Consider the following 27,263-nt stretch of genomic DNA (forward strand, 5'->3'; position numbering starts at 1 on the left):
CCCTACCCGGCCTGCCCCGCGGCAAGATGGCGTCCTGAAGGTTCGGCCCCGGCGGAAAGTTTGTTGTGGGATTTTTGAGTAGTCAAACTGAAAGGCGAGAGTTGGGGAGGATTGAGGAACCCTAACATGGAGTAGTGATGGAGGGAGGGACCAGCTCCGAGGTGGAGGATGGAGGAGGGTTGGAGGCGAATAGGAAAAAAAAAAAAAACAAACACTGGTGGGGGCGGAGGGGAGGGGGCCTGTAATCCTGTGGCTGCCTGAGGGGAGGAGATGGGGCGGGGGCGGGGGGAACCAGAAATGGGTGTGGTTCGGATTCTAGAGAAGCAAACACTCCTGAGTTGAAAAAGAATTCCTTTGCAGAGAGTAAAGAAATCTGGAGTCTGGGGCAGAGGCCTGGCTGCCTCAGGCCAGTGGGAAGGGAAAGGGCTCACGTAGTTGTCGGGAGGATTGGGAGAGAGAGCTGGAGTTTGCAGGGCGGTCCTAAGGAGCGGACCGATGCCAGTTAGATGACCCTCTTCCAGGCTGGGCTCAGTCTTTCCATAGCTCCTGTAGCTACATCTACCCCATTTCAGCCGAAGACCCAGGGCCCCCGGGACTGGAAGAAATCTCACTGCCTGCCTGGAAAGAAGAGGTAGCGACTTGCCCCGGCCCAACCCCAGAGCGGGTAAGATGCTCTCCAAAGACAGATTTCTGAGTAGTATTCTCCCTGGGAGAGGATCTGTGGGCTTGGAGAGTCAGTTCATACCAGAAGATTGCTCTTCTAGAGGGTTTGGCTGTTGGCTGTGATCCTTAAGTTGGTGTTTTGGTAGATTGTTGGCTATCTTTTGGGAGTTGATAGAGAATTGAGTTTTGCTTGCCTTTGTCTGTATAAGCAACCCTGGGCAAGTAGAGATTAAACGAAAATGTTATTGTTATTATTATTATTCTCATCAGAGATAGGGTCTCCCTGTGTAGCCTGCCTGACCTGGAACTCACTCTGGAGACCAGGCTAGAAGTATTCTAACCTGTTCCTGTCACAAAGCAGTTTCCCACTTGTGTGCCATCGCCTCTTCCCTTTCCCTCTCCCGGCCAGTGTGACGTTCTGCCTGGAGGTAGACCTGTTGAGGTGACATGATGGTGCGTCATAAGAAAGCACATTTCTGGTGGGCTTCACTGGCATTGAAGTCTTTTCTATGGGCGACTCCAGAATGTCCCAAAAGCTGCATGTCTGCCTTTTCATTTTTCTTTTGGTAAGAAAGTTCCTTGGGTGTGGCCTCGGGGAACTGTGCCCCAGGTGAGAGAAAGACCGGATGGAATAGGAAGAAACCCAGATGAGCTTACATGGTAAGGGGTCAGTGTAACTTGGGTAAAGTTTAAATGGCTCTGTATCCTTGATAGAATGTTACTGTGCAGTACCAGTGAGATAACAGCAGGAAAACGAAGGAGCTTGCACTTGTCTGTTAGCTTTCTCTCCATCCATCAAATCACACTTAAAAAGAAAGGCAATCCCTGCAGCTGCTCAGAGGAAGCGTGGCCTTCCAGCTAGCGAGCCTGCTGTCGGAGAGGAAGGACTGAAGGCAGAGTATCGTCCTCACTGCTGTTGCTGTCCTAAATAGACACAGAGCTAGGAGCAGGCTTTTGGCAGTTGGTTGTTGTTAGTGGGGTTTTGTTTGTTTGTGTTTGTTTTTGAGTCACTGTTGAGCCTTGGGTGGCCTGGCACTCTTTAGTAGACCAGACTGGGCTTGAACTCATAGATGTATGGTCTCTGCCTCTGGAGTGCTGAGATTAAAGGTGTGGAACACTGTGCCTGGCTTAAGTAATTTATTTTAAATATTTATTTCTATTTTATGTTTGAGTCTTTTGCCTGCATATATGTTTGTGTACCACATGTGTGCCCAGTACCCTTGGAGGCCAGAAGAGAGTGTCAGATCCCTTCGAACTGGAGTTACAGATGGTTAGCTGTAAGACACCATGTAGGTACTGAGAATTGAACCCACATCTTCTAGAAGAACAGCCAGCCCCTTAACCGCTAAGTCATTTTTCCAGCCCCTATTTGTTTACTTTCTATGGGTTTGTGTGTGCCAGAGTGTGTATGTATGTGCACTATGTGTGTGCAGGAGCTCTCAGAGGTCAGAAGGGGGCTTCAGATCCCCTGGATTTACAGGCAGGTATGAGCTGTATGGTGCTGGGAATTGAACCTGGGTCTTCTACAAGAGCAGTGCACACTCTGAACTTCTGAGCCATCCCTCCAGCCCCCAGTTAGGGTTTTGAAGATAGTCTCATTCTGGTCCAGTCTGGCCTGGAGCCCACTGTATACTCAGGCTGGTCTTGAACTTGTGGCAGCTCTTTTCTTGACTTGTCTCCCTCCCAGTTACTGGGATTATCGACATGAATGACTGTCAAGTGTGGAGTTTTGTTGTTGTTTTGTTTTTCTCTTTTTTCTTTTCTTTTTTGAGGGAGTTTGCTAATATTGCCTAGGCTAGACTTAGACTTCTGGGCTCACGTAATCCTTCCACCTCAGTCTCAAGTAACTGAGTATTTAGGAGTGTAGCTCTGTGCCCAGTGGGATCAAGTTTCTTATTGAAGTCTATTTTGGGACCTGCCTCTGTGACAGTTGGACCGGAAGGTCTGCCTTGATCTAGAAACTCACCAATCATGTCTTGTTTATTGCACATATGCTCCCGCCCCCAAAAGTGTACTCCAGCTGGAACTCCTTAAATCAGCGTCACTAGTCTGACTTCAGTGTTTCCAGCTCCTAAAGATCTGAGGAGATTTATGTAGTTGTATATGTGTTTCTAGAAGTTTGGGAACCCTTTTCTTTCCCTGAGGAGACCTTGTGTTTGTGAGTTCTTGAAAACTAACCAGCTAGAACTGTGTGGTCCCCATGTGTAGTAGCACACACCTGCAACCCTAGCCCTCAGAAGGCTGAGGAAAGGACTGGTAGTTTGAGCCTGCGCTGTCTACACAGACCCTGTTTCCAAGAAAAGAAGAGAGAGAGGGGTGGGGGGGGGGGCAAACTATGTTGAGCAGTTAAGAGCTGAAGCTGGTATACACTAGTAACTTTAGCATTTGAGAAGGGAGGCAGGAGGATCAGGAGTTCAGGATCGCTCTCAAGTTACATATTTGAGGCTGGCCTGGGCCACATGGAACATGTTTCAAAAAGCAAAATGAAAGAACAAAACCTAACACATAGAGCCAGGTTGCTAGTTGGATCCTGACTGTAGCTATTTGGCCTTCTTAATTGCGTAGTTCTATGCACCTCAGTTTCTCATTGCTCAGTGGGAGCACCTGTCTCACCGGGTCGTTGTAAAAAGTTCATATATTAATGTGCTTTGATTCTATCTGCTGCTTGATAAGTATTGTTATGCCTGTCAGATCTCAGTACTGCCCTATGCCTCGTGACTGACCCTGTGATCTCTGGAGGATTTGTACTGGTGGGCTGCTAGCCCGATACTACAAGATGAAGTGCAGCCTTTTGATAATGGACTGTCTAAGCTGTGTAAAGTTATGTTAAAATGCTGTGAGGTGGGCCGTGGTGGCGCATGCCTTTAATCCCAGCACTCGCTTGGGAGGCAGAAGCAGGTGGATCTGAGTTTGAGGCCAGCCTGGTCTACAGAGCGAGTTCCAGGACAGCCAGGGCTACACAGAGAAATCTGTCTTGAAAAAAACTTAAAAAAAAAAAAGATGCTATGAGACTGGAAGTTTTGTGTTTGCTGTTGAGCAGTAATGACAGTGAAGAGTCTCTGTGTCTGATACTGTCGGGAATACTTTGCATGCACTAGCTACTTTTTTTGGTAACCACTGTATGATGAAGCTAGCTAGCATTCTGTTTCACAGATGAACTGAAATACAGTGGTTGTCGTTTATTCAAAGTACGCCGGTTCGTAAGGGGCAGAGCCCTATAGGATATGAACTCAGGATATCTGACTTCAACAATTTAATAAATTGGTTTGCTGTTTAAATTTAATTATTTTGTTTGTTTGTTTTGATTTTTCAAGGCAGGGTTTCTTTGTGTAGCCCTGACTGTCCTAGAACTCACTCTGTAGGCCAGACTGGCCTCAGACTCTCAGAGAGCCTCCTGTCTCTGCTTTCCGAGTGCTAGAATTGAAGGTGTGCTCCACCATCACTCAGCAAATTTAATTAAATTATTTTTGGGCTAGGCATAGTGGTGTACATCTTTATTCCTTGTACTCAAAAAGGCAGAGGCGTTTGGATCTCTGAATTTGAAGCCAGACTGGACTACTTTGCAAGTTCCAGACCAGCCAGGTCTACATAGTGAGATTCTGACTTTAAAAAAAAGTTATCTTTATTACTATTTTAAAAATAAATTTATTTTTGATTGTGTGTATGTATGTGTGTTTGCATGTATAGGTATGATTATGTGTGTGTGACTGCAGGTGCCCTTGGAAGGTAGAGGTGTAGGATTCCCAGAATTAGAGTTACACATGCTTGTGAACCACCTGATGTAGGTTCTGGGAATTGAACTCAGGTCTTCTAGAAGAGCAGTGCATGTTCTTAACTGCTGAGAGCCCTCCAGCCTCCTCTCCACCCAAATATTTGTATTCATATGAATACCCTTTTTATGGCCCAGCTAGTCACAGCCTCCTGGACACCTCATTGTTCTGTGGTCTGGAACCTTGGGCTTCACATACGCTAGAATGTACCCTACCACTGAACCAAACCCATAACAGCTGGGCTTTTAAAGTGGTCCTTTTGCCTCAGCTTCCAGAGTGGTGGCCCTGCAGGTGTGCCAGGCGCACAGTTACCTTTTGAATACACCAGCGGTGATCTGTATCCCTTGCTTGTTTGCCTGCCTCCCACTTCATGTTTGTTTGTCTTGTTGGTTAGATGTACTTCTAAATATTTTGGCTATTTAGAAGTTTTTTCTGGGACCCAGTACTTCATCTCAGCCCTCTGTTTACTCTTGGAAATAATACATAAGGCAGAGACGGTGCTGAGGAAGCCCACTGTGCCGTGTTAGCCAGGCCTGTTCTCTCAGGATTCAGTTTGGTGACTACCCATTGCAAAATGACGTTGGGATTCATTCTAACTCAGGCATGGTAGTGCCCCTGGCCAGATTCAGACATGAGATGGCCTTGGGAGGCCAGGCTAGCCAGGGCTATGTGTCAATATCTATTTACAAAACAGCACAGCACCCAAAGCATGCTCTTAGAGGGATCTGTGCCTTTGTGTTAATCTAGACATTAAAACTAAGGCTGTCATTTGATTTTGATCACTAACATGAGATAAAATAGGCACAGTATTAAATCCACAGTCTGTATATAATCACTCTTTTAAAAATAACAGCCTACGCAAAGGGAAAGATAGGTGGCATTTTAAACAGCTCTTCCTCCTGCATGTTTTGAAGCTGGAAAACAGATGCTCCTGTCCTGAAGCTGTGTTGCCTGTTTGCTGCAGGCCCTGGTGCAAGCTGTGAATGAGTCTATTCCCAGGCTGGGGCAGCCCGCAGCCTGAGGGCAGAGGCTAGTTTCTGGTTTGACTAACTGGCTCTTTTCTGAGTCAAGTCCTGTCTATTTAACATACCCTCAGGACCATCTTTTCCTTCAGTAAGCGAGCGACTCTCCACCCTGCCACCTTGCCAGTAGGCGCGTGCCTGGTATATAACTGGATTTTAGGGGACTTGGAGGCTCAGGTCTGTGGATTTTCCCTGAGACGTCTGGCCTGGCCTGGCCCCATAATGAACTTTTCTATCTGTTGTGACACCTGGAAGTCTTGTTCCTGTCCTCCGTTGTCGTAGAAGTCACACATCCCCAGGTAACATGCTTTGCCTTGGTTTAATTTGTGTAGGAGACAAACGTGCTGCAGCTCGTTCTCTTAGTAGAGTAGTACACCTTCGTATTGTAGAAGTCAGCAGACTGGCTGCGTTCAGGTCATCTCAGCCACTCAGCCCTCCCGCCTTACCATCATGTAAGTCAGTTTTCTCTTGAAATGCCCTTATTTGAATATTACGTTCAAATCTCTTCCCTTTATTGCCGTCTCAGCAGATTTGAAGAACCCCCTGATGAATTGAAACTTTGTGTCTCACCTGGATAGGCTTTCATTTTTTAAAGATTTTTTTTTTTTTTTTTTTTTTTTTTTTTGAGACAGGGTTTCTCTGTAGTCCTGGCACTTGCACTGTAGACCAATGCTGTGGAATAACCCTTCTGTACACTGTGAACATGTATTACTCTCATTGGTTAGTAAAGAAGCTGATTGGCCTATAGCAAGGCAGGATAAAGTAAGGTGGGACAATCAAATTGAAGATACTGGGATGAAGAAGAGTGGAGGCAGGGCAGTCTTGGGAGATGCCATCCAGCGGCCTAACAAACAGGACTTGCAAAAAATGAGGTAACGACTCATGAGCCACATGGCAAAGTATAAAAAAAGTGGGTTAATTTAAGTGTAAGAGTTAGATAGTAACAAGCCTGAGCTGTCAGCCGAGTATTTATTGTTCATATTCAGCCTCTGTATTGGTTATTTGGGACTGGGGTTGGGACAGGAAAAGATAAGAAAGGTCAGGAAATGACCTGTTACAGACCAGGCTAGCCTTAAACTCAGAGATCTTTCTGCCTCTGACTCCTGAGTTACTGGAATTAAGGTGTGTGCCACCACTTCCTGGGTAATGAGGTTTTCTTCTTTTTTTAATTATGTGTAATGCACTTGAGTGTAGATACCCACAGAGGCCAGAAGAGGGCATCATTCTTTATTTATGCTTTGTTGTTTTGTTTTGTTTATTTGTTTTTTTTTTTTTTGAGGCAAGGTCTTCTTTCTTTTTCTTTTCTTTTCTTTTTTTTTTTGAGACAAGGTTTCTCTCTGTAGTCCTGTCTGTCCTCTGCCTCCTGAGTAGTGGGATTAAAGGTGTGTGCCACCACTGTTGGTTCTTACAGACGTCTAGACATAGCTCATTTTTCTAGCTTCTGGGCTTTTGGACACATAGATGCTATTTTCTACTTTCCTGGACCCCTCTCTTTGTTCTCTTCAACCTTTTTGTCCTTCAGATCTTAAGTGCCCTTTCTTTAGAACTCTGCCTCTCTTTAATCCCTTTCTTCTGTGCTGGATTGTAGTGCTGTATTTGCACATTTTGTCTGACTCTTACAGGGTGCCAGGTGTCCTGAGAACAAGCACTTGTCTCATTTACTGTTGTATTACCAGCACATGGAGGATGGATGAAGGACAGTAGGCATTCTCTCCCTGCTTCAGCCTACCATGTTGCTGTTAAAGCGTTTTCCTATTAAAGACTCTGCCCTAACAAGGATGACGACCAACCTATAATCTAAGCACTCAGGTACCAAGGCAGGGTTTTGAGTTCTAGAACAGCCTGATCTATATCCCATGACTCTGTCTCCAAAACAAAACAAACCCAACCTTTAGAAATACTGGGGTTCTCCTTTATTTAACTTAAAGTTTATCCTTTTTAGTTTGGCATGCAAAAAATCACCTTGCATTCTGGCCCTGGCCCAAGCACAACTCTTGTCCTGGTTTGCTTGCTTCCTCTCCTCTTCTCTCCTCTCCTCTCCTCTCCCCTCCCCTCCCCTCCCCTCCCCTCCCCTCCCCATCCCCTCCCCGTCTCCGTCCCCCTCTTCTTCCCTCTCTCTCTTTTTGAACAAGGTTTCTCAGTGAAACAGTCTTGGCTGTCCTGGAACTCACTCCATAGACCAGGCTGTCTTCAAAGTCACAGAGATCCGCCTGCCTCTGCCTCTTGAGTGCTGGGATTAAAGGTGTGAACCACCACCGCCCAGCAAACTAAGTTAAAGACATTGACGTCATAGCACATAGCGTGATGCTTGGTATATGAAAGACAGTCCTTAAATATTTGCTGGATCTCAGTTTTGTTTGTGTCGTGTTTGTAGGTAGGGAGTAAAGTGGAGAGGGTCTCCTTTCCAATAGAGCAGTAATGAGGACTGCAGTGTGAGAAGGGAGCACCATCAAAGAACAGCTGTGAAAATCCGATTGCAGCGCTGCTCCCAGCTCTTGGGCTGCAGAGGCCCTTGACAGACCACAGTATGTCTGCCAGTTTCCTAGTCCTGGGGAGGCTGGTAGAGACTTCCCGTGTGTGACCAGTGGACAGTGGATTGTCATCACTAGAGAGAAGGTTGCATACCGCGAATGGCTGGATGGATTGTGTCTTAGTCATGTTCACTATGCTGTGATGAAACTCCATGACCAAAGCAACTTGGGGCGGATAGGGTTTCTTTGGCTTACTCTTCCACATGACTGTTCATCATCAGAGGATGTCAGGAGAGGAACTTAAACAGGACAGCAACCTAGAGGCAGGAGCTGATGCAGGGGCTACAGAGGAGTGCTTCTCACTGTTCCTCTCCATGGCTTGCTCAGCTTGCTTACAGAACCCAGAATAACTAGCCCCATCAACCACTAATTAAGAAAATGCCCTACAGGCTTGCCTACAGCTCAATCTTATATTGACATTTTCTTAATTGAGGCCCCCTCTTCTCTGATGACTCTAGCTTGTATTAAGTTGACAAACCAGTCAGTACAGAGTGCTTTGGGACCCATGTTTCCAAGTGTCTTAGGGACTGAAAAATGTCCGGAAACCACAGGAAATTATGCAGGCATTGAGTAAGCCAGATTTCTGGGCCCTTGTTGTGGTCTTGGACCTCACCACTGATGCTCTTCCCAAATGGGCTGGTGGCTAAGTCACCATCTGCTCTTTGCGTTTGTCTTTCTACTGTAGATGATGGGAATAGTCTTTAAGGTGCCAGTTCTCAACAAATGCCAAAGGAATTTGTTTCTAGAAGTTAGGATCTCTTAAACTCTGTGTACTCCAGCTGGAATCTGCAGTTAGATGAGGAGGAGCTCCCAGTTCTCTGAAGAGCAGACTTGTTTGGCTACAAATCTCAGCCGGAGCTAGTTGCTTGTCTTGGTGATCTCGAAGCATGTGCCACACTGAGTCACTGTTAACCTGTGTCCTCTCTACTAGAGGGAAAATCGGAGTCTGAGGCTACTTAGGAGCAAGGTTCTTACCCAAAGCAAACTTTAAGACCTGTGAGAAAGTGCTGAGCAACCATGGTTGCCATGTCACCCAATCCATCCTTCCTGAGCAGGTTAAAGCAGAGGAAATCGTTCTGGTAAGACCTTTCCAGTTCTTAGGATAAAGTCTCATTCTGCAGCCCAGGCTAGATTGGATCTCACTGTTTTTTGGCTTTTTTGAGACAGATTTAGCTCAGGCTGGCCTCCAACTTTTGAGTCCTCCTGTGGTAGCCTCTACACTGGGATTTTGGGCATCCACCATCACTCCCAGTATTTTACTCTTTTCTTTATTTGAGACAGGGTTTTTCTGTGTAGCCCTGGTTGTCCTGGAATTCACTGTAGCCCTGGCTGGCTTTGACCTTTCAGAGACTCGGCTGCCTCCCCCTCCTGAGTGCCGGGGTTCAGGCATGTGCCGCTCCACCACTCCCCACCACCCCTGCTGCTCTGCGTCTGGACAGCAGGGCAGACCTAGCTATTGTCTTGAGTTCTTTTTTTTTTTTTTTTTTTTTTTTTTTTCGAGACATGGTTTCTCTGTGGCTTTGGAGCCTGTCCTGGAACTAGCTCTTGTAGACCAGGCTGGTCTCGAACTCACAGAGATCCGCCTGCCTCTGCCTCCCAAGTGCTGGGATTAAAGGCGTGCGCCACCACCGCCCGGCTTTTGTCTTGAGTTCTTGATGGTGAGGGTTCTGAAGACCGCCTGTCAGTGGCCAGGCTTTCTTCCTTTTTTCCTAGGGAAAAGGTCAGGGCCTTTAGGAAGAGTTAGTGCTTGTCTGTAGACTAGTGATTCTCAACTTTTGAATCAAGTCCCCTTTAGGGGCCAAACGACTCTTTCACAGGGGTCACCTAAGACCATCAGAAAGCACTGATATTTACGTTATGATTCATAACAGTAACAAAATTACAGTTATGACGCAAGCAATGAAAATAATGTTATGGCTGGAGGTCACCACAGCAGGAGGAACGGTGTTAAAGGTCCCAGTGCTAGGAAGGTGCGAACCACTGTTCTAGGCCACCGTCTTTTCTCCAGTCAGGTGTTGGCTCTTTAAGCTTGGGGACAGTAGGCAGACCAATATGGGGATCTCAGTGAGCGGCAGTCGGGGACTCTGTTGGCTCTTGGTTTTTGTGGTGCCATACTGTGTAGTAAATCAGAGTCTTGCGATGTTAGGTAAACTTGCTGCTGCTGAGCCACAGCCTCAGTGCCCCCCCCTTTTTAAAATATTTATTTATTATGTATACAATATTCTGTCTACATGTATGCCTGTAGGCCAGAAGAGGGCACCAGACCTCATTACAGATGGTTGTGAGCCACCATGTGGTTGCTGGGAATTGAACTCAGGACCTTTGGAAGACCAGGCAATGCTCTTAACCGCTGAGCCATTTCTCCAGCCCTGCCTCCCCTTTTTTGGAACATTAAGTAAGTACTCTGCTACTCAGCCATATCCCCAGCGCCCCCCTTTATTTATTTATTTATTTTGTGATTTTCAGGCAGAGTCTAAGTTGTCTAGGCTGGTTTTGAACTTGTCATCCTCCTGCTTCAGTGTTCTGGGCAGCTGGACTGCCTGCCAGACCCTCATGTGAGGGCAGCATGGAGATGGTGCTTCCTGTTTTGTTGAGGATCTTTCTGTTCTTTCCCTGATGTGTTGGAAACGAACTTCCTGTCCCGCTGCCCCAGGGGACACATGTTGTCAGATTCCACTGTCGTGACTGGCACTGACTTCCAAGTTTCTACGTTGGAATATATCACCTCCCCCGAAGGCTTTGGGAAGGTGTGGTGCTTCTTCCTGTCTTACTAGAGACTAGGAGTCTGAGAGGGTGGAAGAGCCCCTGTTCGAGGCTGGGGGCCTTGCTTTGCTTTCACTGTACTTTCTGGGGTCCTCTGAAGGTTCCCTGGGAAACCATCTGTCTGGCCTTATAGAAACTGTGAAGTGGCAATGTACCACCTCTCCCTAACTGGCCCAACTCTGGGCTAGGTCGTACACTGTCCCATTGTACTGTGTGCTCTGATGCAGCTCTTGTCACACACAGCCTTTGACCCCCCGCCCCCCAGCTAGTCTCTTACAGTTCTTTCTCTCAGAGCTCGCGGGAGGTGCTGGAATACACTGTGGGCATAGGCCTGGATGGGTGGTGACTGCAGCTGTGGGAAGGTTTGTTCTTATGAGCCCTGGTGCAGCCTGGCAGCAGTGTTTGGGAACTAGGGAGACAGCTGCCTTCCATAATAACTGCCTTCTCTTGACCAACCAGAGAACCTTGTTGTGTGGGTCAGTAAGCTGGACTACTGTTGGCAAAGTTGGAGGTGCTTTCCCGGACAGAAGAGCAGAGTGTACACCTGAGGGATCCTGCAGCTTGTTCTTCTGTGCTCTTTCTTTGCAGCTCCAGAGTTGGGCTGCTCACACACACAGCCATCTGTTTATATGGAGTGCCTGGAGGGCGTCTACCATGAGTCTGTTGCTAACACCACTAACCAGGAGAACTGGCTGGCTGGGGAGAAGACACTAACCCTGTGAGTCTGACCTTGACCAGCTAACCTGCCCTGGGATGCCACCAGCAGTGTGCATTCTCCTGCATTCTCTGCCTGGCTGGCTGCCTCTTTCCCTCAGTCTTGCTCCCTCTGCTTTCTGAGTTCCTTCCTTTACTCTTTTCCATGATGTGGGCAGGATACACCTCCTTTGGTTTAGGTACTTTTCTGTTGCTCTATGAAAACACATGGCCAGGGCAGCCTAGAAAAGAAGGTATTTATTTGGCTCACAGTTTCTGAGGGTTAGAGTCCACGATGACAGATGCAAGACAGCTGAGTGCTCCTGTCTTGATCCACGACCTTGAGACAGAGAGAGGGAGAGAGAGAAACAGACAGACACAGAGACAGACACTAGTAATGGTGGGAGTCATTTGAACCACAAGCCAATCCTTCACAAACGGCTCACCAGCTGGGGACTACGTATTTAAATGTATGAATCTGAGAGGGCTGGTCTCACTCGAACCACCACATCCTTCATGGCCAGAAGAGAGGCAGCCTGCTTACAGGACTCCTCTGCCTCTCGCCCTTTTCTGTGCTTTTAGCAACAAGGAATTGAAGACTTCTTCAGTTACTGCGCTGTTCCTACTTTTCTGCTTCAGAGACAGGTAGGGGCAGGGTAGGAGTAGATATTCCTTCCGGACCCCTTTAGTTTCCCTCCCTTTGTCCAGAGGATGCAAGTAGGAGCTGGAGAGATAGCTCAGTAGTTAAGAGGGCTGACTGCCCTTCCAGAGGTTGTGAGCTACCACGTGGTTGCTGGGAATTGAACTTGGGACCTTTGGAAGAGCTGGCAGTGCTCTTAACCACTGAACCATCTCTCCAGCCTATTCTTCCAGAGGACCCACGTTCAGTTTCCAGCACCACATGGCAACTCACAATTATTTGTAACTCTAGGACCCAGCACCCTCACACAGACATACTTAAAGGTAAAACACCAATGCACAGAAAATAAACATAAATTTAAAAAAAAGAAGGTGAGCTGGGTGGTGGTGGCGCACGCCTTTAATCCCAGCACTTGGGAGGCAGAGGCAGGCGGATCTCTGTGAGTTCGAGACCAGCCTGGTCTACAAGAGCTAGTTCCAGGACAGGCTCCAAAAAAACCACAGAGAAACCCTATCTTGAAAAAGAAAAAAAAAAAAAAAAAAGAAGAAGGTGAAAGTGGATGGTTCCACCATTATTCTCACTCAGAATAGGAAGTTAGGTTATCTTCTTCATTTTTAGCTTTTGATTTTGTTGAGACAGGATTTCTCTGTGTAGCTCTGGCTATCCTGGAACTCACTCTCTTGACCAGGCTGTCCTCAAACTCACAGGGATCTGCTTGCCTCTGCCTCCTGAGTGCTGGGATTAATAGTGTGCACCACCACTGCCTGACTAGATTCTCTTCTTGGTTGGGAGGTTTAAGTTTTCCTTGGCTTGGCTCTGGAGACTTCTCGGTAAGAGAGCGGAGCAAACTAAGTGCCAGATTCAGGAATCTGCGCAGTGATGTACTTCCCACTTGTTACTGTTGCTCTGGGAAGCAGAGTTTGGTCTCTTACCTGTTTCAGAGTGTCAGGTGGACTTTAGCCGAGAACTGGGAGGGTGCCTCAGCGAGATGGGGCAGGTCCTGGCCTTCGCCGGGAGATTGGTGAGTGTTGTCTGGCATGGAGGCGCTGCTACCCTAGGCCTTTCCTCCGTACTTGGAACAGAGACGGAACATCTGACAATCCTGGTGGTCCAGCAAGGAGCTCTTTACATAAACTGTGTCTCCAGGTGAGGCTGGCCTGGAGCCTTGGGACTCCAGGCAGTTCCTGTTCCTGTTGACTGAAGGGAGAAGGCAGGGACCTGACTACAGTGTGGGAAGGGCATGTGTGAGTATGAGGGGCATGGGTGTTTCCAGGCTCCCTAAAATTTAGTAGGGAGTTAGTAAGCTGAAGGGGGTTTGGGCTTGGCTCTGACTAGAAAAGCCAAAAGGAAGGCTGGCCAGGGCTGCGCCTTTCCTTTTTATTTTCTTAGGAGAGCACATAGTCTAATGTCAAATACAGGCCACGAACTTGGGCACTTTGGCACTGCTTTTGTTGGGAAGGTTTGGTCTGCTTGGATTGCCATCAGTAGTCTTTTCTCCTTTGTTCCTGTCAAGTGTTTGCTGGGTGAGAGTCCAAGAGGATAGACAAGGTGTTTGTTCAGGTGGGAACCCGGTGAGTTCTCACAGGTCACCAGCACTGGTTCTGAGGCTTCATGATTCCTGTGGTTAGAAGGATTCTCTCCCTGTTAGGCCTTGAGAGCCCTGCCAGTGTATTCAGCTTAGTGTAGGCAGGGGGCCAGGTGAAAGCTACGGGCGGCTTATCCCAAGAGCGTGAAGTTGTACTTGTCCAGAGGCATGTGTTGGAGGGGCAGCAGGACTGGTCTGGGCACAGACTGGCGTCTTCTACCCTAGTCATCAGCCCAGAGCAGCATCTTTGCCCAGGCCCCACCCTGTGAGCTGCTGGCTGCCTGCCTGCCACGCGCCCAGGATTGCTGAGGGCTTTGCTCATGTACCTCAGAAACAGCTGCATGCTGGAAACTGGGGATGGAGGCAAACGAAAGGGGCTGGGGGTGCAGTGGGAAAGGCTAAGTCCAGCTTTATTAGGGTCAGCATTGTACTAAGACCTTCTCTCGTCACAGCAGGCAGAGGGTTAGGGCTGCAGTGGAGAGGTGGCGATTTTAATGAGCACTTCTCATGGCTACATTGCTGGGTCATAGGGTTGACCCTTTCAACATGGAGTTTTGTGTTTGGGGGCTTTCGATGGAGGTAGAGCCTGGATTTCCGAGGATCAGAACCATCTAGGTTTGTATGGCAAGCATGTTGCCTACTCCTGTGATGTGCAACTTCCCCAGGTGGCAGAGGTCAGAAACTCCATATCCAAGGCATGCGACTCAGGGAAAGCTAAGGCAATACCTTGTTTCCTGTGTGACCAGGATGCTGTGATTTGGACTGATGGGGGCTTCCAGAAGGGCTGCTGTTTGTTTTATTACCTGCTAGGTTTTATTATTCTGCTAGGTTTCTGGGAAATTAAGGCTGTATACGTAGCTCAGCTATCTTCTGAGTAGGGCTGAATTTTCCTTTCGTTTAGAAAGCAGTAGTGGTTACTAACTTCTCTTGAAGTATTACGAATAAAAAAAAAATAAGAATCTTCAAAGATTCTTATAGTGTGGGCCCCACCCTGATTTAAAAGGTCGGGTTCATTGACCTGTCAAGGTCCCCCAGTAACTTGGTTCTTTTGTAGCTGTGAGCATACTTAGCAGGAAGTTTCACAGTAATCTGAGACCAGATAAATGGTGTCCTTTCCTAAAGGAGGTGCTGGGGGGTAGTAGGGAGATGGCCTAATTGGGTCGGATGCTGATGAGGGTCAGCGAACTTGTTCACACTGATAGTACAGAATCTGAGGAGCTGAAAGGACTTTTTATGGCAGAGGGCTGACAAGAAAAAACAGAGCAACATCCATCTGGGGCTCAGTCCTGTACCCTCGTCTGTACCAGTGATGGTGTGGGGATGGTAACTTCTGAGTCCTTTATAGACAGAAAGCTGAATGCAGACCTCAGTAGAATGGCAGGAGGGAATAGGAGGGCATTCCAGACTCTTGAGCTTCTGTTTGCTATGGTCCCTTGAAAACATTTGCTGAAAGAGAACCAGAAGAGTAGTTTGGGTGAGTCGGATCTGAAGAGGTTTCTCTTAGGCCATCTACCTCTAGGAGCATCCATCTACAGCATCAGTGGACGATGGCCATACCCCCACAAAGGGGGACAGATATGAGTCCCATCTCCAGGCTAGAGTGCTGCCTTGTTCTTATCTGTCTTCCCTCTGCTCAGCTGCTTGATGGTTTGCAATGCAGGTCCTCTGTACGTGCCTGCCGAGTCCCATTTCTAATGAAAGTAGACTTTGTTCTCTGAAGGCAGCTAATCGTGCCCCATGGGCTGTAATCAGGGAGAAGGTATTTAATACAGGGCAGGTGGCAACAGGCGGCCGCATTGACTGGCAGATTGCAACATGGCAATTAGCGAGCTATCACCCTCCTCCCCAGCAGATATGAGGTAGTCTTTCCTCTGGACTGACTTCGGGTAGTGAAGAATGAATGCTATGTAAGAGGAAAGAGACAGGAAGGTTAGCTAGGGTGGTGAGGAGAGCCCCTTCTGCTGCGGGGTTTTGGGCGTCTCCCACTGCGGATCAGCAGGTTCATCCCAAAGAGGCACAGCCCATGCTGGGTCAGCCAGGGGTTCCACCTGGGCATAGCCCTTTTAATACATGCTGGTAGCCCCCATCTTGAGTCATCCGACCCTGCCTCCTAAGGCCCGGTAGTTGGAGTGCAGTTCTTCCCTGCTCATTAAGAGTCAGCCTGGCAGCCAGAGGCCACGAGGCTCCGCAGGCCAACCTTGGCTGTGGCTTGCTCATGGTGGTAAAGGAGTTGTGGTCAGTAGAGGCTGTAGCTGCTGTTTGAAACTTCCTGGTGAAACTGCTTTGATGTCTTCTAACTTACCTTTTTGTCTTCTCTAATTTGGGGGCCCCCAAACCCAGCTGTTCTTCATGCTTCCCTGGCCTGTTCTCTAGTCCAGGACAGTGGGCTGCGAGGCTTGTTTTCTGTCCAGTGCTGCCCCTTACAGGTTGGATCCAGGGTACATAGTAGATTGGAAAATTGAAACAAAGGCCCAGGTGTCCCAACATGCCCAAGTATTTATGGACAGAGGGCAGGGAGTGGCACAGATCTGCCTTGGGGAGTAGGGTTGGGGAACCCGGAAGGTTCTCTGGTACGTCGTCCCTGCTTCCTAGTAGGAGTGTTTCCCTCCTTGTGATACAGACCTGTTGAAGGGGTCTGATAGAGAAGTAACCTTTGACCCCCACCTCCATCCTTAGAGTCCCTATCTGCATTTACTATCTCTGTCCTTGTCACACCCAGATCATCCCTTAACTCAGCAAACCAGATTGCCTCTAAGCTCAGAGGAGGCGGTGCTGTCAGGGCAAGGCAGGGCAAGCTCTAGGATGTGGTGCCTCAGTGAGGGAGCTCTGCCTACAGATAGAATTACCAAGTGCCTGAATGTGCCCTGCCTGCCCACCGTTCTCATCAGTATCCTGGTGCCTGGAAGAGAATGTGAGCCTTGGCAGGAAAGTAAAGAAGATGCTCAGGTTGGAGGAAAAGCACACAAAGAGCCTGCAGAGTGAAGGGTTCTTTAACCCCAGGCCGTGGGGCGGGGAAGAAGGCCACAGAGAGCTGGCTTGTAGAAGAGAAGGGAGAAGGCAGTGCTAGCTCCTGGAAGCTCTCCCATCATTATCTAGAAGCTCCTGTCTCTTCTTTAGTTCGTGGCTCTGCTCCTACCTTGTTTTCCAGGCGTGCACACCCACTCATACATACCTTTGAGTGTTAGGGTCTGGGTACCTGACTGGTTTAGGACCTTTCAGGGCCCTCTGGAGGACAGCCACAGAGGATTTATGGTTTCTCTTGTTTGTTTCCCCTTACCCCAGGAATGTGGTGTCCTTTCTGGCCCTCCCAGATTCCTGTGTGGGGAGTCAGCCTGACAGCGTGCTGCTTGTACCCTGTGGGGACACGTTCTGCCTCCTGTCAAAGGGGCGGAGGCTGGTGGCTCGTGCTTCTGCTACTACACCAAGCTTTCCTCCAAACCCAGGCCAGGGACCTTATAGAAGAGGGAGACTACTCCTGCTTCCCCACCCTCCTTTGCCCCCACCCTGATGCCCCAGGCCCTGCTGGAATGTGACAGGAGTCATGGCCAGGGCATGTCCCAACAGTAGGAACACGCTTTAGCCCGTAAGGCCTCCTTCAGCCCCCAGCTCTGTTTGGGTTGATGGGGGTGGGAAGAGATTGTTTTCTTATGCTCAGAAAGCCACCTAGGGTTACTATTTCCTCTGATCAGTGTGGTGCCTGCTGCCCCCATGCTGCCACCCAGTTTATTACAGGTGCTTCTCAGAATCCCAAGAAGCGGAGGGCAAGTGCATAGGTGTAGAGCAGGCTTTTGCAGTTGGGAAGTATGTTACCCAGGCACTTCAGTGTGCTATAGCAGTCCTGGACCTGGAAACAGGTCTCGGCTCCCCACACTTGGGTTTACGTTTTTTCTTTCTTTTTTTCTTTTCTTTCTTTTTTTTTTTTTTTTTTTTTTTTTTTTTTTTTTTTTTTTTTTTTTATGAGACAGGTTTCTCTGTAGCTTTGGACAGGAACTAGCTCTTATAGACCAGGCTGGCCTTGAACTCAGAGATCTGAGTGCTGGGATTAAAGGCGTGCACCATCATTGCCCAGCTGGGTTTATATTTTTCTATTACTTTTATTTTGAGTGTATGTGCATGGGCACATGATGCTGTAGTGCACATGTGGAGGTCATTTCTCTCCTTCATGTGAGTCCCAGAAATCAAGCTTGGGTCATCAACCTTGGCAGCAAGCACCTTACTACTGAGCCATCCTGCCAGCCCCACAGTGTTTCCTATACAAGCATACCAGCAGTTCCGGCTTCAGCTCTGTTAACCTTTTACCTTGCCAGCTCTTTGTTAACGCTGTCCTGTGCATGGTACTGTGCATGGTAGGATGATTCATCAGTGGATGTCCTGGCCTTGACTCACAGTGGACCTCTTCCTCTGCAGATTTTGAAAACTAAAAATGGCTCTATGACATTTGTCAGTTGTTCCTAAGAGAAGTAGGGACAAACTCATCCTGATTGAGTACCATTGCTCCCAATTGCTGAGTTTTGGATGTTCTTTCTTGGACTTATCTTTGCTCATTGCCAAGCTTATTGACCACCCTTGTACACAGAAATGGTCTCTGGGCTTCTTGTGGAACTGTTGCTAGGGCAGTCTCCAGCACCATCGTCATCTTCTTGTGGAACTGTTGCTAGGGCAGTCTCCAGCACCGTCATCATCTTGTGGAACTGTTGCTGGGGCAGTCTCCAGCACCATTGTCATCTTGCTCCTCTTGGGTTCTTGATAATCTCATTTACAATCTGTGTTCCCGAATTTCCTAGCTGTTTATAGGCTCTGAGAAGCCTGGGAGATGAGCAGGACAAATAGGAGGTAGGAATAAGAATAGTACAGGATGCCGGCAGTGGTGGCTCACACCTGTGAGATCCCAGCACTTGGGAGGCAGAGGGAATCTCTGAGTTCAAGGCCAGCCTGGTCTACAGAGAGAGTTCCGTGACAGCCAGGGGTGTTGCACAGATAAACCTGTTTCAAAAAACCAGACAGACAAATAAACAAACCAGACAGGCAAAGAAGAATAGTATCAGAACTATTCCAGAATGGAGCATGTGGTAAGTCGAGACAGTGAATGCATGGTGGAGACCACAGGTGTTGTCTGGACAAAGGCAGGTACTTGTTACTTCAGTTATTTCTTTTTTGAGTTGGCTTCACTATGTAAGCCATGCCACTATCAGGCTACCACCTCTGCCTCCGCTGTGTTCCCCATGCTTGCTGCTTTCTGAGAGCCTTCCAGGTCGCACACTGGGCAGGCAGGCGACTGACACCTGGTGTCCACTTTCTTCCCTTCTCTGGTTTCAGGAGCTCTTGGCTAGAGGAAGTGGAGGGGCTGTGGGATGTGGAGAGCCGAAAGCTAACTCCAGGACAGCAGAACAGAGAGAGCTGCCAACGAACAGACGGTATGTGCTGATGAGGCCCGGATCCCCTACTTGTTCTCTTCTGGGAGTCTGGCAGGTGAGGTGCCAGATAGGTGCTCTCTGTTAGTAGACGCTAGTAAAAAAAAGAATGTGTCAGCACTTTGTTGACAGTGTCCAGAGTGCTCTCAGCGTGGAGGCACTCATCTCGGAGCCTAAGCTGGGTCAATATCCCCAGACTTTGGAAGACAAACCTGTATTTAACATTCCCTAAGTACTGGGCACTGTTTTTGTTTAAATAGTTTCTCTGTAGAGCCCAGGCGGGCATTAAATTTAGGGTCCTTTTGCTGTTGCCTTCCCCAGTACATAAAATTACAAATGTATCCCTAGCTATGTCTCTATTGAAGCAGGGTTCCAGTCTGACTGGCCTGAAACCCACCATACAGAGACCAGGCCTCACGCTTACAGAGGTCCACCTATCTCTGCCTTCTCAGTGCTTTCATAGAAAGCGTGGGCCACTATACAGCCCCATCTGGCACTGTTCTTTCTGATTTTTTTGTGGATGTCCTGGAACTTACTCTATAGACCAGGCAAGCCTTGAACTCACAGAGATCATCTGCCTCTACCTCCCAATTTCTGGAATTAAAGGCCTGTGCCACTACTGCCGACTTAGACACTGTTGGGGTTTTTTTTTGTTTGTTTTGTTTTGGTTTTTTGTTTGTTTTTTTTTTTTTTTTTTTGGTTTTTCGAGACAGGGTTTCTCTGTGGTTTTGGAGCCTGTCCTGGAACTATCTCTTGTAGCCCTGGCTGGCCTCGAATTCACAGAGATCCACCTGCCTCTGCCTCCCCAGTGCTGGGATTAAAGGCGTGCGCCACCACCGCCCGGCGTTTCTTTGTTTTTTTTGAGACCGGTTTCTATGTAGCTTTGGAGCTTGTAAACCAGGCTGGCCCCGAACCCACAGAGATCCGTCAGGCACTGTTCTTACAGACTGCTACAGTCTTCACAATAGCCCTGTGAAACTGGTGCTGCTGTTAGCCTCAGTTTAGAGGTAAAGAGAATTGATGCTTTTGAAGCTCTCTGTGACCACACAAGTATGAACTGTTCCTGAGGTTCTCGCCCCACTTGAAGAGCAAGGCCTGCCTTTCCCTCCTGTCTGTTCTCCATTGGTGTCTTGCCCTCATCTCCAGCATTCCTCTGATCGATCCAAAGTCCAGTCCTTCTAATGACTCAGCTGTGGTGCTGTCTGCAAACATCCTCTGATTCCATGGGCTGCTTACAGTCTGCTTTCCATTCACTTATTTAGTGTGCATGTGCCACAGTAGCAGCTGCAGAGGCCAGGGCTAGCTTGTGGGGGTGGGCTCTCTTCTTCCATCATGTGGGTTCTGAGCACAGATGTCAGGTCGTCAGGAGCAGTGAGTGCCTTTACCCACTGAGCCATCTTGGGGACCCTTAAAAGCCTTTACCCACATCTTTGAGCCCGTGTCTTCCTGGCTTCTCTTGGTAGGTAGACAAACCTGCACCTTCCAGAATGACCAGTGCTACCCCTGCTAAGAAACCTTACCGGAAGGCACCTCCAGAGCATCGAGAGCTACGCCTGGAAATCCCTGTGTCCCAGGTCGAGCAAGAGGTCAGCAAGACTGGTATCCGGCTCTGGCTGGCAGAAGCCAACTGTCAGCTGGCTTCTCTGGCCTGAGATGCTAGTCGTGAGTTAAGGCGAGAGATTCGCATTGCTGGCACGGCTGTGGCACTGCCGGTGGGGTTATCTGTATGTGTTCGTGTCCCAGGGAGCCTTAGCAGAATTGGTCCCACATACTGCAGTTCCTGTAACAGCCAGCCCATGTCCAGGCCCTGGCCGTGGGAAGCTGAACCCAGGCCTCTGTAGTGGAGGAAAGTCATTCAGCCTTGGCTCTGTAGGGAGCCTCAGGAGGTGGTGCTCAAGCTTCTTCCTACTAACTGTTCTCCATTGTCACTTGGAAGTCCAGCCCTTCCTACAGCTATCTTCATAACTTCGTATTTTCTGCCAGGAACCATGTTAGGTTTGCCCATAGGAGGCCTGTGGTCAGCTGCCAGACCCTCCAGTTTGGCTCTTTCCCCTCATTCTACTAAGCATGGGTGTTTTACTCAGCTTCTTGTTAGACTTCCTCCCACCCCACAGTGCACAGAGTACAGTCTCAGATGCCGAGCATCAGCTATGTCATGGCTTCCTGTGGACTGTCTGGGGAGAAAATGCTATGATTTGTTCATTGCAGTTCAGGGAGCATCAGGTAAAACTTGCAGTTTTTATGCATTTTGCTTGGTGCTCTGCGTATATAAATGAGGGAACTATGATTAAATGAGGTGACGCCCACCAGTGTGTTGCTGAGTAGGTCAGATCCCGTGGTCAGGCTAGAGTCCGTTTGCCTCCCTGAACTATTCCTGGCCTGCAGTGCTAAAGCTAAGTGTCCCCTCTGCATAACTTGGGCCTGCTCTGGCACTCGGGTCATGACCGTTGTGGGAGCTTGGGAAAGTTGGTGCAGGGGTTTCAAAGCAAGACACAACGTGGTTTGGCTTACACTGGAAGATGGCGGCAGTAAGATCAGGAGTTGATAGTGAGTTAGAGTTCAGCCTAGGCTCTGTGAGAACCTACAAACTCAGCAGCCAACAGCCCCATAGCATTTTGCTCCCCAGAGGCTCTTCGGACATTCAGTGTTTCCACCCCAGCCTCCAAGGTCCTTATTCTGTCCATCTCCCTCTGTAGGGGATGCCATGTTTGGGAGGAGCGTGGTGGATACCTGAGAGGTGCTTTCCGGGAGAGATGGCATGGCTACCTCGTCCTCTTTGAAGATGGTTTTAGGACTAAGGGTAGATGTTGGAAGAGGTTCTCGAATTTTCTGGTCGGCACGGGAGAGGGCACTGTAAACTCATCCAGACATTACTGGGTTGCAGCTATCGCTCGAGGGCCCTCGCTCTCTTCTGTGACACAGCCCTTTTCAGGCCTGTCTGAAGTATGAGGCAGCCAGGAGCCCAGTAGCTGCAGCTGAGTCTCACTTAGGCTTTTCCTCTTTTTGTCCAGGAGGCCCTGACTGACACAGAGAGGATGAAGTGAGTACTGACTGCCTGTCACTGTGCTGTGCACTGTGCCCCTTTTCACTCCCTGTGTAGACTATTGGTACGACCATGTTTCTCCTCACATCTGGTCTTCTGACATTCCAACTTCTGACTTTGTGGCACAACGTTGTTACCTGCAGTTGTTCATGTTGAGGAACTATAAACTTGAATTGCAAAACAAACAAAAATTGCAGAAAAAAATGTTTTGTGTAAGTTTGTTATTTTTGTGTTGGGTTGTATCTATAGCCTCCTTGGCCACATGTGGCCCATGGACTACTCATGCTTAGCAGAGGTAAAGATGGGAATGGGGGTATTTTAGGTGTTCTCCCTGGGAAAAGGGTTTTCCTTGATCTGTGGGCTGAGGGCCTGCCCTTGCCCAGCTCCTGGCTCTAGAGAGTGACCCAACTGGCCAGCTGCCTCTTAAGGCCCTTCCTGTCAGCATTTGAGGCCCCCTGGAGAATGACTATGTTGGCCTGAATTCTCTTAAGGCCCTTCCTGTCAGCATTTGAGGCCCCCTGGAGAATGACTATGTTGGCCTGAATTCCCAAGAGATTAATAGTGGAAAAGCCTGATTGTGAAGTGTGGGAATTGGAGCTGCAAGACTTGGTGGCCTGCTGGCCTGGGTGGTAACTGGAGGCAGGTTGGGAGCTGTGACCTTTGCTCTGACCTAGTATTCTTCTGTATTGGGTGGGGCACTCTGCTTCCACCTCATCCCATCTTCAGCCTAGGCCTTGAAGCCAGAGGGCTGTATCTAAAGAGTCTCCCTAGCTAGACTGAAGCTAAAGGGACCCAACCCACCTGCCTGTCCTCTCCTTTCCCAGTCCTGTCTGGTGCTCTAGGGTTAGCTGTCTCTGATGGCTCCCTGTCCGTTCCCCTGCCCCAGACTTTTGCAGCAGGAAAATGAAGAGCTTCGTCGGCGCTTGGCCTCGGCCACCAGACGCACCGAGGCCTTGGAGCGGGAGCTGGAAATAGGGCAAGACTGCCTGGAACTGGAGTTAGGCCAGAGCCGCGAGGAACTGGACAAGTTTAAAGACAAATTCCGCAGGTGTGGGAATAAGGGGCCAGATATCTCCCCATTCATGGGAGGTCAGCTGGATGAGCCTCAGATCCCACCTGATTTTATTTAGAAACCCCGGGACTGTCCCAGATCCCCATGTGGAGGAGGGTTTGTAGGGCCTGAAGAACAGGATCTTGACCAAGGCCTTCTGCCTTGTATCCTTCTGTAGGTTGCAGAACAGCTACACAGCTTCCCAGCGGACTAACCAGGAGCTGGAGGACAAGCTGCATACGCTGGTACTGTGCTGGGATGGGCAGTTTGACTGGCACTGTGCTACAGCATAGCAGTGGGCCAGGACTTGCCAGGGGGGTGCCATTCACCATGGGGCTTGGGGAGGGTAGGGCAGGGCAGTGTTGGGGAGGGGACTGCAGTGTGCTGTGCCAGTCGGGACTGTCTTAATGCTCACACTGTTTCTCTTCTCTCTTCGTCTCCCCCTCACGCTGCCACCGCTGCTGCTGCATTCTCCTCTCAGGCCTCTCTTAGCCACAGCTGGATTTTTGCAGTTGCGTCTGAGTTTGTGTGTTCTTCCCCCTGGTCCTGGCCTCCTTGGTCCATATCAGGGCTTGTGGGGCCCTGGCTGTTTCCCTCTGCCCCTCCATTCTTCTCCATCACTGTGAGGCCCAGTTAGTATGCAGTGCTAACTGTGAAAGAGCTAAGGCTGGGGTTCTGCTCATTGCTCTGGCAGAGGTACTGGCTGATAGCAACCCTCAGAGCTTTCCCAGCTTCCAGCTGCAGTGACAGCAAGCCCGGGCCGTAGGGACACGCTAAGGGAACTGAAGATGAGAAATCTACTTGAGCCTGTAGTTCCCTCTGCCCAGCCAGCTAATCTCGTAGGCGCCCCACTCCTAGCTTATCCTGGAAACAGCTGCTCACACAGGCTTTAGTCCCTGGCTGAAGTTACCGTCTCTGAGACGCCAGTGCCTTCCTTGCCTGGTGCCTAGTGTCCCTTAAGCTCCCTCAAAGGATGGGTAGTTTCTTAGACTGCCTCTGTCCTGGGTTACCGTGGCATCAGGTCCTTCTCAGAATTCCCTCTCCTGAGCAGCCTGCAGAGCAGGAGAAAGGCCAAGTCTCCTCCTGTCTGTCACCGTCTGTCTGCTCTGTCTGCCTTGGCTGCCCTAGCACCTGTGGCCTTGTGTCTGGACTGGAGGTGGTAGAGGGGGTGGGCTGGCTGGGGTCTGGGCTGCCTTTACCACAAGTCTGTGCTTCAGATCAAGAAGGCTGAGATGGATAGAAAGACGCTGGACTGGGAGATTGTGGAGCTGACTAACAAGCTACTGGATGCCAAGAATACCATCAATAAGCTGGAAGAGCTCAATGTATGTACCCATCAGCGTGACTGCGTCTTATCCCCTTGGGTGGCTTTGGCTCTAAGCAAGTCTGTGTCTGCAGGAGCGATACCGGCTGGACTGCAACTTGGCTGTGCAGCTTCTCAAGTGCAACAAATCCCACTTCCGGAACCACAAGTTTGCTGATGTGAGTGACACACCTGCCGGCATCAGTCCTGCCTTTAGGACTCTGATTCCCCTTCCACTTTCCTTCCTTTTGCCCCGGGTTGCACTTCAAGGTGTTTATAACCCTTTCTTGCTCCTGGGTACCGCTGAGGCCCATTACTAGTGTTGGAGCTGCTGTTAGTATTTCTGTAAGGTGCTCTTTGAGTCTGAGGAGCCTGTGTAGGAAGAAGGGGTGGCCAGAGCTAAAGCCCATCTGATCCCACCCTCTCAGGGGCAGAGCCTCTGCCTCCCAGCCTCCAGCCCAAGGCCTCACTGGCCTGCAGAACTGGAGGTGTTGGCAGGTCTTAGCAGTAGAGCTCATTGACTTCATGTTAAATACCATACCAACTTTTTTCCTCTGTGAAGTGGGGTGTAGAAGTTTAAAAGCTGAGTGCACAGGGTTACCAGGATATGGTGACTGTTGTTGACCCTGATGCGCTGGCTGTTTTTGCCATGGGTCAGGCTCTCTGCAGCGGGGCTCATTCCTGTCTCTCCCCCTCCTCGTATTCCAGCTGCCCTGTGAGCTGCAGGACATGGTTAGGGAACATCTGCGGAGTGGTCAAGAGGCTGCCAGCCCCAGCCCTTCTTCCAGCCTGGCCGCAGGGGCTGTGGTGCCTACGTCAGTCATCGCCCGGGTCTTGGAGAAACCGGAGTCTCTCCTGCTCAATTCAGCCCAGTCAGGCAGTGCTGGACGCCCCTTGGCTGAGGATGTCTTTGTGCATGTGGACATGAGTGGGGATGCGCCAGACTCAGCCCCTGGCAGTCGCTCTCCACAACCCAATGGGGAATGCTGCTCTGTGAGCACTGCAGGAGGCTCCCCAGAGGAGGAGCCCCTGCCGGCCTTTGAGAAGTTGAGTCCCTACCCTACCCCTTCTCCGCCACACCCATTGTATCCTGGGCGGAAGGTAATAGAGTTTTCTGAGGATAAGATTCGGATTCCACGCAACAGCCCCCTTCCCAACTGTACTTATGCCACTCGACAGGCCATCTCCCTGAGCCTGGTGGAGGAGGGGCGTGAGCGGGCCCACCGCAGCCCCGTGCCTAGCAGTCCTGCCTCAGCCCAAGGCTCACCCCATCACCAGCCTAGTCCAGCCCCCTCAGCACTCAGTGCCCCGGCCAGCTCTGCCAGCTCTGAAGAGGATCTGCTGGCCAGCTGGCAGCGTGCATTTGTGGACCGCACCCCGCCTCCTGCTGCTGTGGCCCAGCGCACAGCCTTCGGACGCGACACACTCCCTGAACTACAGCTTCATTTCTCCCCGAGCCACGCTGAGGCCCCACAAACCTCTCCACGCAATGAGAGTGGACTTTTGCTACCAACACAGCCTGACTCTGCCTTTCCCAGGGAAGAGGAAGAGGAAGTGCTGAACCTGCCTGTCAGCCCCGAGGAAGAGCGCCAGAGCCTGTTGCCTGGTAATGAGGGCACAGGGGAAGGACCTAGTACTTCCCACATTGATGGCAGGGCCTGGCCACTCCCCAGTTCCAGCCGCCCCCAGCGCAGCCCCAAGAGAATGGGAGTGCACCACTTGCACCGCAAGGACAGCCTAACGCAGGCCCAGGAGCAGGGCACCCTGCTCAGCTAAGCCCACTTGCCTTCCTGCCGCCACCCCCAGGGCTGCGGACGGCTTCTGAACCCTTCCCTCAGACCTGGGTAGCTGCGTCCTGTGTGAGTGAGGTCCACACCAAATCTTTCACCTGCGTCGGCACTGACTGGTACCAGCTTGCCTCCTGATTTTTTTCCTTTCCTCTTGGCGTGCTTGTTCTCCAAAGGTAGTGAGAGTCCTAAGCGCTTCCTGCCATTCAGTAGGCCCAGGTGTTTCCATGGGGAAGGACCTGGCTTGCCAGTGCTCATTCTCCATTCCTCTTTCGTATCCAAGAGCTTTGGTTGTTAGGGAGGGCATCACTGAAGCTACTGACCTCTGATTACTCTTTCCGCTGCATGAGCTGCTCTTAGACGTGGCCCAGCTGGCCCTAGGGACAAGGGTGGACTCACTCAGGGCTCCCCTCTGTTGTTCCCACCATCCCTTCCAGAGAGAGGGTGCGACTTTAGGGGCCACAAGCTAGGCTCCAGGTGAGGCCTGGCCCCCTCTTAACCTTGGCTCTAGACTGTTACTCTAAGATTTGGAAAATTTTTCACATTAATGACTTTTAAAATCAAATAAAACTTATTTTACAGGTATGGCTTAATTTGCCTTAATGACTTTCTCCTTCCTACTGTAATCCCCATTCTTATTTTTTATTTTTGAATGGCATCTCATGTAGACCAGGCTGGCCTGGAATTCACAGAACCCTCTGCCCTCTGCCTCTAGTGCTAAAATTAAAGGGGTGACCTACCATGCCTAGCTAACATTTTTTGAGTGTTTGTGTGTGCGCACGCATGCGTGCAGACGTGCATGCAGGTGGCCACAGAGGCCAGAGGTTTGGTACTCTGGAACTGGGGTCATGTGTTAACTGCTGAACACCTGTCCAACACTTAAGTATTTCTAATCCAATTTCTCCTAGTCTTTTCCAGAGACTCCCCTTTAGCCTGTTCTACCTGGCTTCCCTTGGCCAAGGCATGAGGAGGAGGTGTCAGATAACAGCGGGTCTAACATT

The 27,263-nt window shown here is 49.7% G+C and overlaps 1 protein-coding gene across 7 annotated transcripts; it reads left to right on the forward strand.

Moving 5' to 3' along the window:
• On the forward strand, nt 1-26,839 carry Tjap1 (tight junction associated protein 1). Of its 7 annotated transcripts, XM_057751837.1 has the most exons (13): nt 1-40; nt 573-664; nt 11,338-11,467; nt 12,025-12,087; nt 18,984-19,081; nt 20,542-20,664; nt 22,090-22,118; nt 23,008-23,169; nt 23,351-23,417; nt 23,654-23,683; nt 24,390-24,497; nt 24,571-24,654; nt 25,184-26,839. In XM_057751837.1, exons 6-13 carry the CDS (start codon nt 20,566-20,568, stop codon nt 26,249-26,251), a joined length of 1,647 nt encoding a protein of 548 aa, XP_057607820.1. In that variant the 5' UTR covers nt 1-40; nt 573-664; nt 11,338-11,467; nt 12,025-12,087; nt 18,984-19,081; nt 20,542-20,565; the 3' UTR covers nt 26,252-26,839. The 7 variants fall into 7 exon arrangements, with proteins under 7 accessions (XP_057607820.1, XP_057607819.1, XP_057607815.1 ...); XM_057751836.1 differs by lacking the exon at nt 12,025-12,087; XM_057751832.1 differs by lacking the exons at nt 11,338-11,467; nt 12,025-12,087.
• The last annotated feature ends 424 nt before the right edge of the window (nt 26,840-27,263 follow it).

Source organism: Chionomys nivalis, chromosome 19 (genome assembly GCF_950005125.1).
Source record: "Chionomys nivalis chromosome 19, mChiNiv1.1, whole genome shotgun sequence".
In the NCBI taxonomy this organism is placed as follows: Eukaryota; Metazoa; Chordata; class Mammalia; order Rodentia; family Cricetidae; genus Chionomys; species Chionomys nivalis.

Coding starts and splice junctions, on each gene's coding strand:
- Tjap1 (XM_057751837.1), top strand. CDS start 20,566: ATGACCAGTGCTACCCCTGCTAAGAAACCTTACCGGAAGGCACCTCCA. Junction 20,665..22,089: donor TGTCCCAGGTCGAGCAAGAG/GTCAGCAAGACT, acceptor CTTTTTGTCCAG/GAGGCCCTGACTGACACAGA. Junction 24,655..25,183: donor GGAACCACAAGTTTGCTGAT/GTGAGTGACACA, acceptor CTCGTATTCCAG/CTGCCCTGTGAGCTGCAGGA.